Raw genomic sequence first — 15,374 nt, 5'->3', positions numbered from 1 at the left:
ACATGACAACTTTTTTTAATATGATAAATGTGATACTGTCGAGATTATTGTTTATACATATTTGTTTTTTTTCCTCTGAGTATATTTATACATATTTGTTATGACGTAATCTACTATTAGAACCGCTAATTGAAACACACCTTAATGGATAAGAGATCTATTTACCATCTCAAAATTCGATCCACCATCCATGCAATTGTTGAACCAGAAAGAGAAAAAATTACTATTAACATAATTTTAAGAAATTAGCCAATATTTGAAAACTAAAGAAATAGCTTTGAAATATTTATTTTAAATTTTAGAAACTTGAAAAGTTGGGAATATTTAAAAAGTGTTTTTGTAATTTTAAGATTATAATATTAAAAAAGTTTTTGGTAGAATATAATAATGCATGTTTAAGCATGTATGTTAAAAATGTTGGGAGTCCAAAATTTTGTCAAGTGGAAAAGGGGCAGACAAGAAAGGGCCTTCACTAATCATTTGTCTTATAATTGCTTTTCAATGCCACCAAAACTTCCAACCATTACTACATCTCCATTGTCTTTTCATTCCTACACATAATTGAGCCCTAAATGTACTTCTTGTTTTCTAATATCATCATTTTCAAGTTTGTCCCGATTTACGCGTTATTTTACGACGTCGAACTTTCCATAACCACTCTTCTTTGCTCTTGAAACTTTTGAATGTTATGGTTAAAAATTCAAACAAGACGACTAAAATAGATGTTTCTGCGTTTCTACAGTGTTTAGAGATTGACTTTGATGTAATATGATGAATTTATATGGTATTTTTGGATATACGCAATTATCTTGTGTATGTTAACTTTTTTTTTCACTGTAGTTTTTCGATAGCAAGTAAGGGGCAAAAGAAATATCTTATTCTTTCCTTATCAAAATTTTTTGATCTATTGTGGACCTCTCAATAGAATTCGAACCCAGATGAAATTCTCATCATTTGATCTCGATTTTTTTCCGTTGAAATTTTATTCTAATCTATTTTCGCTCTCATGCTTTTAGATATTCTATTTTGATTTTAAACTTGGTATATAAATAATGTGCAAGCACTGGTAGCTACCTCCTCTCCTTTCACTTCTGCACCTCCCACTTTTTTTTATCTTATATCTTCGTGTGGAGGTTGTAAGATATGCAAACAAAGTCCTATAAATTAGTTAGAGAAGAGAGTGATTCATGCTATATAGATGAGGACAATTATCTACGTTATTGTATAAGACTTTTTGGATGAAATCAAAAGTAAAGTTGTGAGGATTATGTTCAAAACAGACAATATTCATGTCATTATGAAAATATTTAGGAGTAGTCTGTATCCTTAACGGGTGGTTATTATACATATATATTGTAATATAAAAAATGTGATGAAATTGAATTTTTTTTTTTTTCTTTTTTAGGTTTTAGAGAAGAAGATTTGAAGATAGGAAATGGGATGTTAACCCACATGGCACCACATGGGCCTATGGTCCCTGCAGCATGCATGCACACATTTGATTAATATTTGGGTATAAGATGAAGAACCTATAATATTTGCCCCCACTCTATATGTATCTTCCTTTTGTCAATTTCAATCCTTTTTTTTTATTATTATATTCTTTTTAAACGTAGCTCTTCATTTTTTCCCTTTTAATTTTGTGTTGATATTCAAAAAAAAAATACCCCATTCTCCCCTCTCTAAATTCCCACTCTCAAGTCTTCGTCTTCTTACGAGTGTGAACGGTTGCTAGTCGCTGCTTTAAATGGGAATGGAGGAAACGAGAGCACATTCGTTCCTTTCTTCTATCTTAATTATTTTAATGTTTCTTTATAGGTATCGCCTCCAAGTTCTTATTTTCGGATAACTTAAAATCAAAACTTTTTATGAATTGGCTATGTTTACAGTACTTTCCCTAGCTAACATATAGACTCAACGTTTCTTTTTTTGCCTTATACGACTTAACACGTAGACTATTAATATAAATGATAGAAAATAATTAACATTGTGTGCAAATTTGAATATCCACAATAACCCTGTAGTTTATGATGATATTAAATTACCGAGCCAAAATAGGTGTTAAGGCAATTGATTAAATATTCTGGATCGAGAGTAGACCGAAAAGTTATGGATAGATATCAATAATAATATAATAAAATGTTTGAAGAGAATAAAACTTTAGGAGAATGAGGGAGAAGCATAGTATCTCTTTAGAGTGATGGGGTGTATTTAGAAATGGAAGAAATGAGTATATTTTTGAGTGTGTGACTTTAGACATCAAAAATTCCAAGCCCACGAGGGGGTTTGGTCTTCTTGTTTCTACTTTGTTCCTCTTTTTGTATGCCATGGAATCCCTATGAAATTGACTCTTCCCACTATTTATCTATCAATAAATAAATAAATATGTTTAAATATTATTTTAGGAAAATTTAAAATTACTTTAAATTGATTTTTAAGATATCACTGAAATGATGGATTTTGAAAAATCAATTATACCTAAATCTCTTTTTTTTTCAAAATTATTCATCGTACCATCACTTCGAACATACGCTTAGTAAATGAAGTGTCATGTTCTTAAAATCGTGATCAAAAGAAATATGGTAAAAATGAAAATAAAGAGACTAAAATTGTCAAAGTAAATATATTAAGATGAACAAAATTGAAAGTACAGATACTAAAATGTACGTTCAGTGGTCAAAATGAACCAAAGTCGAAACTGAAACTAGAAAAACCAAATTATATATATGTGTGTGAAAACAATTTAATCCCACGTGGAGCCAAATTCCCTTTGCTTTTTGTTTCATTATTATTATTCTTCTTAACTTTTTGTTGAAATAAATATTTTGTTATCGTTTTTTTTTTGTTAACATTATCCAATCTTGAATTTATTTTAATAATTTTTCTTGTGACATTATCCACTACGGGTTTCTCGCTAAATTTTTTCCGCATCGCTTTCAATTTGTGTTCAACTTGAAAGCGATGCGAGTGTGAGGCTATTGAACTCATGTATTTCATAATAATTAGTTTAATTGAGAGTGATATTATTAATACTGTCTTTTGAATTTATTTTTTTTCAGGTCTGAATTTCAACATTTAATCTTTACAATATATATGTATAATGTTTTAATTAATTTAGTTTATATTCGAGTTAGCATCTTAAGATTAATTTTAAACTATTCATTTACGTGTTGTGCTCGTTTGAAGGGCATCTAAACGTAATGAAAAGGCAAAAGCGAGCATAGCTCAGTTAATTGACAAACATCTCCAACCAAGAGATTGTGAGTTCGATCTTCTACCCCAACATGATGTATTGATAAAAAAACGAATTAAAAGGATTAAATACATTATAAAATATTTGTTTGAGTTTTTTTAATAAAAGTCAACGTTAAAATTAGATGGATAAATTAATATTTTTACTATGCATTAATTTTCTTTCAATATCGACACGATTTGTGTAATTTAAAAAAAAAAGGTTAGATAACTATTTTGTTTCAACTTAGGTTATAAATGAAGTATTGTAATTTAACCCAAAGATAAAGACCAAATTGAAGTTTTAAAATGAGAAAATTTTATTAATTTTTTTTAATTCCACATTTTAAATATAAATGAGTGATGGGGTGCTGGTATGGGGCTTGGGCTTGGGCCTGTGCAGGCGGGAAAGTTTGCGTTGTGGGCCGCAGGGAGCCCATATAGCCTAACACCTGTCCCTTCAATTTTATAATATTACTGAAATTGTAAAAGGAATAAAAGTAAAAAAAAAATTAAATCTATATTTTTAATAGACAAATGTGAGAATAAGGATAGAGCCTCGGATTCTATCTTTGGATAAATTTTAATTAAGTAGTTTAATTATAATAAATCAATAGTTTAATTACAATAAATCAATGTTGATTAAATTAATTAATTTCTTAACTTAAAAATACCACTTAAATCTCAATATGTCAGGTTACTTAGATTAATAATTTCTAATTTGATACAACTATTTTTTTTTAATTTAACAAAGACAATCATTTATAAATTTAGCAACAAGAGAGTGAATTAAAGCCATAATTTGGGAAACTAATACAGTTACTTAAAAGATTTTTTTAAAAATATTATCACAAATTTATTTAAATTTCTACAAAATCTCCAATTTTAGAGAATAAATTATATATCTCTACTGCTACTCATGTCAGCGGCGTTTTTAAGGGTTATAATTCAGATAAGGTGGGGAAAGTTTTAAAATCTAAATACATTTAAACTTTCAATAATTAACTTTAAAAAGTATTGTGGGTCAAATTTTAAAACTTTAAATTTTTTATATTATTTTTTTAATTTTAAAAGTAGGAAATGGTCTTTTAGAAGAAAAGAAAAGAAGGAAGAGAAAGAAGGTAGGAATGGCCCCAACTTGACCAATGAATTATATATTAAGGAAAAAAAAAACAGAAAGAGGTTAATTATTTGATTTTTTTTCTTTTTTTAATAGTTCATTGGAAAGGTAGTGATTTTTTTCATTTTTTTTTCTTTTCCTTTTTTCCGCCAATTCTCGTGCAATTGAGCGCGTACATAAATTTGATAATTCCAAATCTTCAAATTCAAATTGTGGCCGCCATGGTTTGGAGAGCTCAGAGAGCCATCATCGACGAGATCACGGCCATTACCACCGCACCTCCGGCGAAGATAATGCGTGAAGCGTCGGAAGAATCGCTAGGTCCTGGTGAAGCCGCATCGGCGTCGCCGCCGCTATCAGCGCCCTTCGGTGGAGAGCTCGCCGGAGCGTCGGCTTTGGCCTTCGGCTTATCGGCGGCCGGAGCATCTGCCTTTGACGGACTGTCGGCGGAAGGAGTCGGTGCCTTCTTAGGCGATCCGGCCGGAGACGATGCCGAAGGTGGCGGTGATGGTGGAGTGGAGTTGGTTGCCGTTGATTCGATGCCAGGAACCTGAATCGGAGAACTGATCTGAAGCACGGAGATGTTGTACGGCTGAGACGCGACGGATTTCACCAATTTCGAATCGAACGTTCCTCCATCGGCGGCGGATCCGAACGCGACCTCGCCTTCGTTAATCAGCTTGACTTTGAGGAAACCTTGCTGTTTCGTGGCGGCGCCGGTGGCCTGAAACATAGTGGTGAGAACGGTTGTGTTATCGCTCGACAATTGGCTGAGCTTCTTCTCATCGTAGTAATCGAGAATGACGTGAACGCTCAAGATCCGCTTCACGAGATCCATCGGCTTTCCGTTGAGACCAGAAACTGCGCCATTGTCGACGGCGAGGACGGTGATGGTTGCGCGGCTGTTAATTTCGTCGGCGAGTTTTGTTTGCGTCAGGAAATCGTTGAAATTGGTGAAATCGGGGAACTGGCTGAGGAGTTTTGTGACATTGAAAGCAGAAGCCGCGGAGAAGAGGAGAAAATTTACAAGAAAGGCAGCGGAAATGGCTCTGGAATCCATTGTTTTTTTCTCAATAATTGATTCAACTTTGATTTCTCATTCAATGCGCTCCAATCCAAATCCGAAACCGAACTTGATGATCTACGACGGAGACGAGGGCTTTAAATAGCAGCCAAAAGGTAAGAGGATTGATTTTTGTTTGTTTGGCTGGGAGTAAAATTCTGCCTGAAATTTTCTTTTCCCGGAAAATGTCAGTTCTAATTTTCTAAATTGGATAGTTTGGACATGGCGATGAAGATCGCGAAATCGTGTGGAATTCCGTAAATGTGGAACACTGATGCCTCTAAATTTCTGTTACTCTATCGTTAAATTTAGAAAATTAATTGACAATCCATTTTGAGCATTATTTTTAAAAATACTTTGCGGATGGCAATATTTTAATAAATATTTATATTTTAAATAATATTGAAAAATAAATGTTTTTCAATTTAATTTCTTATATTTAATTTTTTTAAAATTTATGCACTAAAATGAGTTGATGACAGACTTGTATAATACAATACTTAATGAATTAGAATAAATTTAGAGAAGAAAAATGCCATCTAGAAAAAGAAAATTTTCTAAGTTGTCTTCCAGACTTTTTTAGAAAATTTCCTTCCTTACGGTTCTTTTCTCCCTCCTCTAAAATTTTGTTAATTCACTAAATATTATGTCATGTAAGTTGATGGTTAGTAAATTTTAACATTAACTAATGGTGAATGACTAGAAATGTTAAAATATATTTTTTAAAAAATGTTAAATCATGAAAGGGACTCAATTGGAATTTTTAAACCAAAAGAGGCTAACGTTGGAGGTAATTTATTGCCTGCCATGTGTCAATATCTAGGTGACTTTGTATGATGAAATGATTCGACGGAAAACCTACGAAACGATGCATTTCTAGCCACCTTGGCCACGCCACGTTGAGCTGACTTAAATTCACCCATTGACTGACCTTCGAAGAGCACCCACAGGTGCGAACGCAACGAAAACATTCTTTGACAAGACATTGTATTTTCTGGAGTGTCAGACCATTAAGGCGTTGTTGGAAGCTCTGTCGAATTTCATCTCTATAAATAGAGAGTCTCGCTTCTCATGCAAGATATGCGAAACTATTATCAGATTGAGTAATAGATCGAATTGGAACTAACTTGCTCATCGGAGAGTTAACGTTGTCTTGCAGGTATCTTGAATGTCAGCGTCCCTCTTTCGAGCTTCACGGATTCCAAGTTTGATCATTTTCAAGATTGAATGCTTAAGATTAAAATATATATTTAGAAGAAAAAATAAAAGGAAAAAACCAACCCGAATGCACCTAAAACATTTATTACCTTACTCGAGTTTAAACCACATTTGTTGAAAAAAAGGGTTATGATATGTAGTTTTAAGTTATATAGAATTTTTATCTCATTTAGTTATATGGTTTGATAAAGTTTACAGGATTCTAATTTAGTCATTCAAATTCTAATAAGTTAGTCCAAGAAGTTTTTAACAGAAAAGTTGACAGGATTCTAATTTAGTCATTCAAGTTTTTAATAAGTTAGTCATTCAATTTCTTTCAAACATGTATTTTCTTAAATGCTAAAAACTTAGTAGTAAGTTTTATATATATATATATATTTTTTTTTTCTTTTTTCTATTTGATTGTTAAAATTATTGGGGACAAATGTAGGTAATTGTTTTAGACTCAAACCAATATAAATCTTTAATTAAGTCAAGTTTTTTAGATCGAAATTTAACGATTTTGGAAAATTCTACAACATTGACCGACCAACTGCCAGCTGGCTGAAACCAATGCAAGATTAAAATTCTTAGGAAAATATCATATAAAAAAAAACATTGTAAGACAAAGAGTAAGAGAGAAAAACCTCATGAGACAAAGTGAAGCTTCAACCTTCAACATCGTCTTCTTCTCAAAAGGAAATAATTTGAAACAAAAAGAAAATTAAGGAAAAAGGAAGAGAGAAATGGATATGAAGGGGAGGTGGGAGAATTGTTGAGAAAAGGAGATAGGAGAGAGAATAGAAAAAGAGAGAGGGGAAAAAAACCGACGGAAAAGAGAGAAAGAGGGAAGGAGAGAAGAAATTAGAGGAGAGGTGAGAGTGGAAGGAAGGAAAATTTTTAAAAATAATTAAAATTTAAAAACTATTACACCACCCGAAAAAAGCAGCGGTCAAGGCAATTCGTAGTGCTAGAGAAATTGGCAGCAAAAATCTTTTATATATTTCTAAATTTATCATCTTTTTTTTTCAAATTTTTAAATATTAACAAATATTTTCAATTATATCTAGTATATCAGATATTTAGTATATCGGTAATATATCTGACATGTATATCACATGCATATATCAGTAGTCATATATATTACAGATATATATTATTTAGGTAAGGTCGTTATTTTAAAATTGGACTTCCGTTCTTTTTGTAAAATGAAAAATGTTATATTTGAAAAGACTAAACGTGGTTGTTATTTTGCTAATTTTACTAGATATTTTTTCCATATTTGCAACTTTCTCTTGTATATATATGGGTTGAAAATTACTTCTCTGGCCATCTGATTGAACTAGTCATCAAACTGGTTTATCAATATCAGTTCAGTCAATCGATTTTCAGATATTTTTTCATCCCTATCATGGATGAGCTCTAAGTCCATTTTTCATTTATCTATGTATACGATGTACGGTATACTCATGCTATGATAATAAAAATGATCATATTATTTTTTTTATCAATTTAAAAACTAGTTTTAGAACTTAATTTTGAAGGATTAAAATATAATTTTAAGAGTTGACGGAACATAAATGAAATCTCCTATTTCTGTTGAAGTTGAAAATTCAAATTCTCATACTCCATATTTATTATACTAAAAAAAGTACTTTAGGCAACAAATCAATAACACAGAGTAACTTTATAGATTAAATTCATTTTCAGTCTCATAATTAGTTCACCAAATTAAACTTGATTATTAAGTTACCTTTTCTTCATGATGTATAAACCTTTTTTTTTTCGGTATAAATAAACATTATTTACATAAAACAAAATCTCATATATAATTAACTTAATAACATGTTGATATTTTAATACTAAAGTATAATTCAATAAAGGGTTAAATTGTAGTGCATGATGGAAAGCTCTCAAATTAGATAACAACCCATCAACTAAGAAAGAAGTTTTTCATTGCAAACTAAATAAATCTAGAGTTTTTGAGAACCAAATGCTCCAAAAAGTTAAAGAAAAGGAAAGCGTGTGATCCAATGAAATAAAGCAAAAGCAAAGAGGAAGTTTGTACAATAACTCCCCATCCATCTGAGAAGTCATCTTATGAATTGGGAACTCAAATAAGACCCAAAAATAAGCTAAAAAGGCAGGGCACTTGCCAATCATTTCCACTGAAGAAAATTTTAGTTTCCATAAAATCCCAAGCAATGGTAAATTTTGCTGAGTGATAACAAGAAAAGAATACAGTAAATTGAGTTAGCCAGGTCCAACTTTAGGAATATCATGGTGCTCACTCAGATTGCCCAGATATTGATTGAACTCGTGAATCCGACCCCGGTGAGATTTGCTGGCCATCTCGGCCATTCTTCGAAGATCAATCTTCTCCCATTGCTGAAGATATCGCCTCTCGGCAGGTGTCAACGAATCGTCGTATGTAGCATACTGCCCTTTGCTTCCATTGGTATCGGTATTGTTCATGCTCTCTTTAGAACAATCAACCAATGAAGTGCGGTTCCTTCCTAACAATCTCCAAAAGGAAACGATGCCAATAAGCTAAAAAGCATTTTGATTACATGATTGTTTGAGTAAAAGAAGACGGATCAAAGTACTTGAATGCTATAACCATCTAACCAAATGGGATGGAAGAAAAAAGTTAATTGAATTGGATTCTCAAGAATCGCTCAATAAAATGTGAGTAAATTGTCATTTTGCTATCTTCAAACAACAATTACAGGTAAACGCTCCATTTTTCATCAATTCTATAAGAGTTAAATCCTCTTGAACTATTAGAATATCCAAACTCATCTCTCTACTTTGAATAGAGGATATAACAATTTATATGAGATTTATCAATCTAAATGGAGACAATATCATTCTTTGATTTAAGGAATCATCCCATCTCAATTGAGAACAAAAATATTTTTAAGTAAGAAATCAAGATCTGATTCCGTATTTTTCTGTAGATATGAACATACGTCCCAAATCGACTAGGAGGGAAATCAACTAGAAGAGAAGAATAAAAGATAACATCCAAAATGTTTTAGTACCTACTCCCTATTCCCTAAGTCCACACTAGGATTTTACCTTTATAAATATATCTTTAATGTTGGAATATCTTTCTCTGAAGCATTTATGAGAGTTTGGCAGTTTGTTTTGGATAAAGTGACTAATGAATGTTTTGAGTTTGTAAAGTTTAAGGTTATTAAAGAACTTGAAGCCATTTGTCCAAAAGCCCAATGAATTATTTTATTTTCTAAAGACAGAACAATTAACTAATAAAAGCCTGAAAAAAAAGTCAGCTAAGGGAAAATAACATCTAAAACCTGACCATTTGAACATATTTTTACTGGTATAAGAACAAAAGGTATTTCTGAACTCATATCCTAAAAGATCTCACAACAATTTCTTCAGACAAATTCCAGCTTCGCAAAATTTAGAATACAAGATTTTATCAATTCTTTGCAAGTAGAGAGATTAAGCAGCACTAAATTGAATACAAACACAATCGAACAAGAAATTCAAAAGACATCAACTAACCTGCTGAGGAATCGTCTTCTCTCACAGGTTGAGAAAAATTGCCAAATTGCTTCTTCGGCTTCTTTTTCTTTCCGATCCCGCCTCCTTTAACGCCCAAGGCCTTCCCCTTCAGCCTTAACTTCCCCACCACCACATTCTCGTACTCCGACATCGTTCCGATTACGATCTATCATCAGAGAGTCAGAGACAATTAAAAGACGAAACTGAGAGATCAATTTAAACTATCAAAACACAATCTGAGTTGCTCTGTATGGGCAACATTTTGAAAAGACAGAATCGGAGTTGATAACTGTTCCAGCGATGAGAAAAATCGATCAAAAAACAGGAAAAATACAATTCGGTGTTGATCTAGAGTACGAGAACTGCCAAAAATAAGACAAATCGGCGAAAAAGAAACAGTACGAGAGTTTGGATCGTCATTTACCTTGAGAACTGGTTCGAGCGAAGGCTCTGGAAACTCGTCGAAATCTGCAAACATAAATCTTCCGGTTCATACGAAAGCGGCCTAATTTGTAAGAACCTTCAGAACTTTCTGGACGCCAATCGAATGACCAATCACCACCTGTCAATACGACGCCGTATAGATTAAATGTCACCAAAAAAATTTTCTGACAAAATATACAGAATGGTCCTTGTCTAATAGTAAATTAAGAATTTGGTTGGTTTTTTTGGAAAAAATAATTTCCTCGTTGTATTCAGAAAAAGAAAAATAATAACAATTTAGTAGAAAAAAAGAGAGAGAGAAAGAATTTCGTCCTCAGTTTTATCCCTTAATGTATTAGAATTCGTTTCAAAAAGATTTGTTAAAATGTTTTCATAAAAAATTATTAAATCATCCATTTAATAGGATAAACCTATGTTTAAATCTTATCTTAACACGTAAAATTTAACGAGTAATATGAACTTAAATTAGTGATAATTGACATTTGTTTCATACTAGTTGCTATTAAGTTTGAAAATAGAAAAAATTTAAAATAAAATATTGTTTTTAAAAGAAAACGACGAGTGGATGATAATAAATAAACAAATTCTATATATATATATATTTTAATAAAGATAAACAAACTCTATTGATAATTGATGAAGAAAAATTTTAAGACAAAATAAAGTCTAAAAAATAAGATAGAAAATAACTGTCTCACCAACTTTCCAATCAAAATATTAGCTTGTATTTTCGATTGTATTGTAGTATAATAAAAAAAAATTTGGTATTTTTTAATTATTGTTTTTTCTAATTTATCCAACTTTTGCTTCCTTACGAACCCGTGAAAACCGACACGTCGTCGTCTCACGTATTTCAGCCTGAAGCGTCGGATCTTCTGAAATTCTTATCGAGTTGTTATAAATGGTTTCTGCGCTCTGTGCTAGCCTTTCCGCTTCTGCTTCTCCTTCTCCTTCTCCTTCAGGTACCGTCTTCTTCTTCTCTATGAGCACTTGACCTAGGTTTGGCTGGCGATATGTAATGTTTCTCCGTTTTCGAATTCCCAGGTGGGCGTTGCAAGTACACTGCACAATCTGTGGTACTTATCTCATTCCTTTTCTTGAAATAGTTTCGTTAATTTCAATTTTTGTATCTTCGTTGTTTGCTTCTTGTAATTTTTTTGTCTTATTTGTTAGTTTGTTTGTTTTTTTCCTTTTTCGGACTCGGTAATTGGATTTGGTGGTTCATAGAGTTTTGCAATGCCAATTTGTTAATCTCTGTTGTTTGGCGGAGCTCCTATTCTGAGAGATTACTTAGGATGATCGAGTTTTAGTGTGATTGTGACTCTGGATGGCTGAATTTTAACTGATAATGGCTATATGGACAATGGACAGAGAGCGGTGCCAATACGGGTTTTGACTGTGGGGAAGAAGAGGTCTCGTGGCGTGCAACTCGTCGTTGATGAGTATATTGAAAAGCTTAAGCATTACTGTAACGTGGAAGATGTTCAACTGCGGTCAAATCCTAGGAATGCGCGGTATGCGACTGTACTGTTCGTGTTAATTAGTAAATTTTCTTATTACCTTCTTATCTCTGATGAATGATGCTAGTCTTATCAAAACTTCTTCGTTCTATGTATTGATGTTTGAATTTTAGGGATCCCAGGGCTCAGGTTGACGATGAAGATATGGCTGTAGTGAATCTTCTCAAGTCTGACGATTGGGTTTGTCTCTCAACATTCATTTTTGTCGGATCACTATATATTTTGTTGCTCTGGCTGTGCTCGTTTGTTATAAACTAGTTTATAACTCTCTATCTCAATTACATCATTTGTCAGCCAAAAATGTGAAACAAAATTGATTTCTTGAACTTTTTACTTTAATATAGATAAGTCACATGGCCCCCAAGTGACAGCTCGGTTGACAAGGGCTTGAAGTCTCTACTGGCTTAGAGGTCTTAAGTTCGAATCTTACAGGGAGCTTAATACCAAAAATCTTTCGAGTCCGGGTCCTGGAGCAGGGGGATATATATATGTATATGTATGTATGTAGATGGGTCACAGTAGTGCTTCTTTTCCAACAGAAAAACATAGGTTGCAATGTGCTTCTCTTTCTAACCCTCAGATAAAAACTGATCTGTTGAATGGTTTATAGTAGCGGCGCTTACAGCTTAGTCTCCATTCTGCATATGCACCTGCAGGTCGTTATGTTGGATGAGAATGGGAAAGAGATGAGCTCTGAGCGGATGGCTGAGTTGGTGGCAGATGCAGGCAATACAGTGTGTACTATGTTCAACTCAAATCAAATTGGCTGCTTCATTATCATCAGTTCATCACTACTGGACAGTATTCATGATAGTTAATTTTTCAAAGTTATTAGCTAAGGAGTTTGGACTGGAAATATAAAGCTATGCTTATGGTACCTCCCAGTTTAGTTAGCCCACATGTTCATCTTCCATTTCAGTTTAGATTTCACCACGTGATAGTCTCTTGCTTTCTAATTTTATGTAATGGACATGCACAGATGTTTGTCTACTATATATGGTTTTTTTAAGGGTTTTTTTAAAGCTTAATTATGCTTTCTGATTAACACCATGCTATAATGGTTTCAGAAAACAATTTTTAGGAGAGTCAGGGGGTGTGCCAAGATTGGACATGGCATTTTGTAGATGAATCTTGATTAGGTACTGTCTCTTGATTTCTTCTTTTCTTCAGGGTGCTTCAAGATTATCATTTTGCATTGGGGGACCTTATGGCCATGGGCAACAACTGCGACAACGAGCTAACTTAACAATCAAGCTGTCCTCCATGGTCTTAAATCATCAAATTGCATTACTTGTACTTATGGAACAACTTTACAGGTTACTTTTTTTTACCCTTCAAATCATTATTGCCTTTAGAGTTTCATTTCAATTGTCTTGTTACATAAAAGGCTTCCGATGCATAGTTATCTCAAAATGATATGCTGGGTTGATTATCTATGTGCATTAGAGGCGATAGATAATCCATTGATTAAACTTATATGTTGATGATAATGAATTCAAGAGGTTCGACCTACGTTATGTTGATGATAATTCATTGGTTATAGTCTCTCTGTATCTTCACCTAGATTATATTTTATTCAGACCTCAAAGCTCATCATACATTTTGTAGTTTATTGCATCGGTGATATAATGCTTATTCTCAATACATGTATTATTTTTAGGTCATGGACTATTCTGAAAGGTCAGAAGTACCATCATTAGAAGTAGCTCATATACCAGCCCAGCGGTATTTTGCTAATCCTTTTTACGATTTCTGTACGAGTTTTGGATAATGAGAGTCTTTTTTGCGAATTTTGTTACAGTGTCTAAATCATTTCGAAAATTCTAAAAATAACTTAAAAGCATGAGTGCTTTTAGAGGGTTACTTCTTCCAAATGTATTTGGAGTGAGTACTAACATTCATAGATAGAGGGGTTTCTTGTTCAAAAAAGAAACATTCATAAATTCAGAATTGTGTTAAAATGATCTGTATGAAAGAAAATTGTGTTACTTCGTATTGCTCTCCTGATTTTCGCTTTCGGCAATGAACTTTCAAAAACTCTGCAATAACGTTGCTCCTGATCTAATTTTAGTTTTCTATTACTCTTGTTGATTTTAATGCAGAGAGTGGTAGTTGTACGCCATTTTTGCTCTTGGATACACGATGAATGGACATGGAAATGGAGAGTAACTATTTCTGCAACACTATACTTGGTTTCTTCTCTTTTTTTAACATGTGAGGGTCGAACTCAAACTTACGATCTTCTGGTCGAATATAGGTATCTTAACTTGTTAAGTTATACTCAGGTTGGCTTCCCAACCTTTTTCTTCTCGAGGGCGGGATGTTTAATAGTAGGTTTATTATTCTGCTGTAATTAAAATTTTGAGTCTTTAAGGTGTGTACTTTAGGAAAATTATTAGATATTGGTTTGTTTTGCTTGCGAATGATTTGGTTGTTTGAGCTTTTATGATATGTTGTTTACTATATGTATATTTTTTTTTTGGAATAGTGAAGAAATTAAATATATTACAATTATTAGAATACCTTTATCGTTTACAAATCCGTTAAATGGTATAGTACTACTATCATTTTAATTAAAACAATAATAAATTTTTATTTATTTTTATTTCTATTTTGTTGATAGTGATATTTTATATTTTAACAATTTATTTAATGTTAATCATAATATATAATTAAAAATAAAATTACATCAATTAGAAATATTAATATTATTTTTTATTGAGCGACAATTATTAATTTAAAATATTATTGAATTTTGTTGTTATAATATTTAATAACAATATTTTGATTGATATTAATTTGTAATATTTTATAATAAAATCGTAGCAACTAAAAAAAGTTAGTATGATTTTATTTATTAGAAGAAAATAGTAGTATAAATAAACAAAGAAATAGTAAAACTATAAAATAGTTAAAAAAAGGTCATGTGTTTCATTAATCAGTGAGAGAAGAAATATTAAAAGGTGTAAAACAATTATTGAGAATGTGTAAGGTCTATGAAATAAACCATGAGAGTTAAATTGATAAAAATTTCTTTTTTTTTAATGAGAGAAATGAGAATTTACATCTTTTTAACTTTTTGTCCATTCTTACATTTTAATAAAAACAAAAAAAAAAGAGAATTTTTCAAAGGCTTAAAGATCAGAGTTACAGATTATTGAAAAATTCACTACTAAAAGAATAATTTTCTGTTTAAAATTTGATTCTGTACTTCCATCAAAATAAATAAATAAATAAATAATTTTCCCCATTTTTCATTACACAA

At 32.0% G+C, this 15,374-nt stretch overlaps 3 protein-coding genes across 9 annotated transcripts; 1 reads left to right on the top strand and 2 right to left on the bottom strand.

Annotated features, from left to right (window-relative positions):
* Positions 1 to 4,353: 4,353 nt before the first annotated feature.
* LOC111009322 (fasciclin-like arabinogalactan protein 14) lies at positions 4,354 to 5,661 on the bottom strand. Its single transcript, XM_022282373.2, has one exon. It carries the CDS (start codon positions 5,409 to 5,411, stop codon positions 4,587 to 4,589), a length of 825 nt encoding a protein of 274 aa, XP_022138065.1. The 5' UTR covers positions 5,412 to 5,661; the 3' UTR covers positions 4,354 to 4,586.
* Positions 5,662 to 8,742: 3,081 nt separating this feature from the next.
* Positions 8,743 to 10,725, bottom strand: LOC111020414 (uncharacterized). Of its 2 annotated transcripts, none has more exons than XM_022297124.2 (3): positions 10,570 to 10,725; positions 10,146 to 10,311; positions 8,743 to 9,127 (listed from the first exon to the last, which is right to left on the bottom strand). In XM_022297124.2, exons 1-3 carry the CDS (start codon positions 10,621 to 10,623, stop codon positions 8,865 to 8,867), a joined length of 483 nt encoding a protein of 160 aa, XP_022152816.1. In that variant the 5' UTR covers positions 10,624 to 10,725; the 3' UTR covers positions 8,743 to 8,864. The 2 variants fall into 2 exon arrangements, with proteins under 2 accessions (XP_022152816.1, XP_087975535.1); XM_088119409.1 differs by lacking the exon at positions 10,570 to 10,725 and adding an exon at positions 10,480 to 10,551.
* Positions 10,726 to 11,419: 694 nt separating this feature from the next.
* Positions 11,420 to 14,555, top strand: LOC111026123 (methyltransferase). 6 transcript variants are annotated; one of them, XM_088119351.1, is made up of 8 exons: positions 11,420 to 11,543; positions 11,632 to 11,665; positions 11,961 to 12,103; positions 12,223 to 12,289; positions 12,766 to 12,843; positions 13,280 to 13,425; positions 13,770 to 13,834; positions 14,212 to 14,555. In XM_088119351.1, the coding sequence occupies exons 1-7, from the start codon at positions 11,491 to 11,493 to the stop codon at positions 13,807 to 13,809; spliced, it is 561 nt and encodes a 186-aa protein (XP_087975477.1). In that variant the 5' UTR covers positions 11,420 to 11,490; the 3' UTR covers positions 13,810 to 13,834; positions 14,212 to 14,555. The 6 variants fall into 6 exon arrangements, 5 of the variants coding, with proteins under 5 accessions (XP_087975477.1, XP_022131336.1, XP_087975478.1 ...); XM_022275644.2 differs by having other exon boundaries at positions 11,437 to 11,551; positions 11,634 to 11,665; positions 12,232 to 12,289; XM_022304165.2 differs by having other exon boundaries at positions 11,439 to 11,551; positions 11,634 to 11,665.
* Positions 14,556 to 15,374: the final 819 nt, after the last annotated feature.

This window comes from Momordica charantia (assembly GCF_013281855.1).
Source record: "Momordica charantia cultivar OHB3-1 chromosome 11 unlocalized genomic scaffold, Mcharantia_2.0 BLBB01000011.1, whole genome shotgun sequence".
NCBI lineage: Eukaryota > Viridiplantae > Streptophyta > Magnoliopsida > Cucurbitales > Cucurbitaceae > Momordica > Momordica charantia.
The sequence above is the reverse complement of the archived record's forward strand: the minus strand, read 5'-3'. Positions and strand labels throughout refer to the sequence as shown.

What these genes read in the sequence shown, in the direction of transcription:
- LOC111020414 (XM_022297124.2), bottom strand. Translation starts at nt 10,623, where the DNA reads ATGTTTGCAGATTTCGACGAGTTTCCAGAGCCTTCGCTCGAACCAGTT. An exon ending in CGCTCGAACCAGTTCTCAAG is followed by an intron (nt 10,312 to 10,569) that starts GTAAATGACGAT and finishes CTCTGATGATAG; the next exon opens with ATCGTAATCGGAACGATGTC. An exon ending in AGAAGACGATTCCTCAGCAG is followed by an intron (nt 9,128 to 10,145) that starts GTTAGTTGATGT and finishes GGAGATTGTTAG; the next exon opens with GAAGGAACCGCACTTCATTG.
- LOC111009322 (XM_022282373.2), bottom strand. Translation starts at nt 5,411, where the DNA reads ATGGATTCCAGAGCCATTTCCGCTGCCTTTCTTGTAAATTTTCTCCTC.
- LOC111026123 (XM_022304165.2), top strand. Translation starts at nt 11,491, where the DNA reads ATGGTTTCTGCGCTCTGTGCTAGCCTTTCCGCTTCTGCTTCTCCTTCT. An exon ending in TCCTTCTCCTTCTCCTTCAG is followed by an intron (nt 11,552 to 11,633) that starts GTACCGTCTTCT and finishes TCGAATTCCCAG; the next exon opens with GTGGGCGTTGCAAGTACACT. An exon ending in TCAAATCCTAGGAATGCGCG is followed by an intron (nt 12,104 to 12,222) that starts GTATGCGACTGT and finishes TTTGAATTTTAG; the next exon opens with GGATCCCAGGGCTCAGGTTG.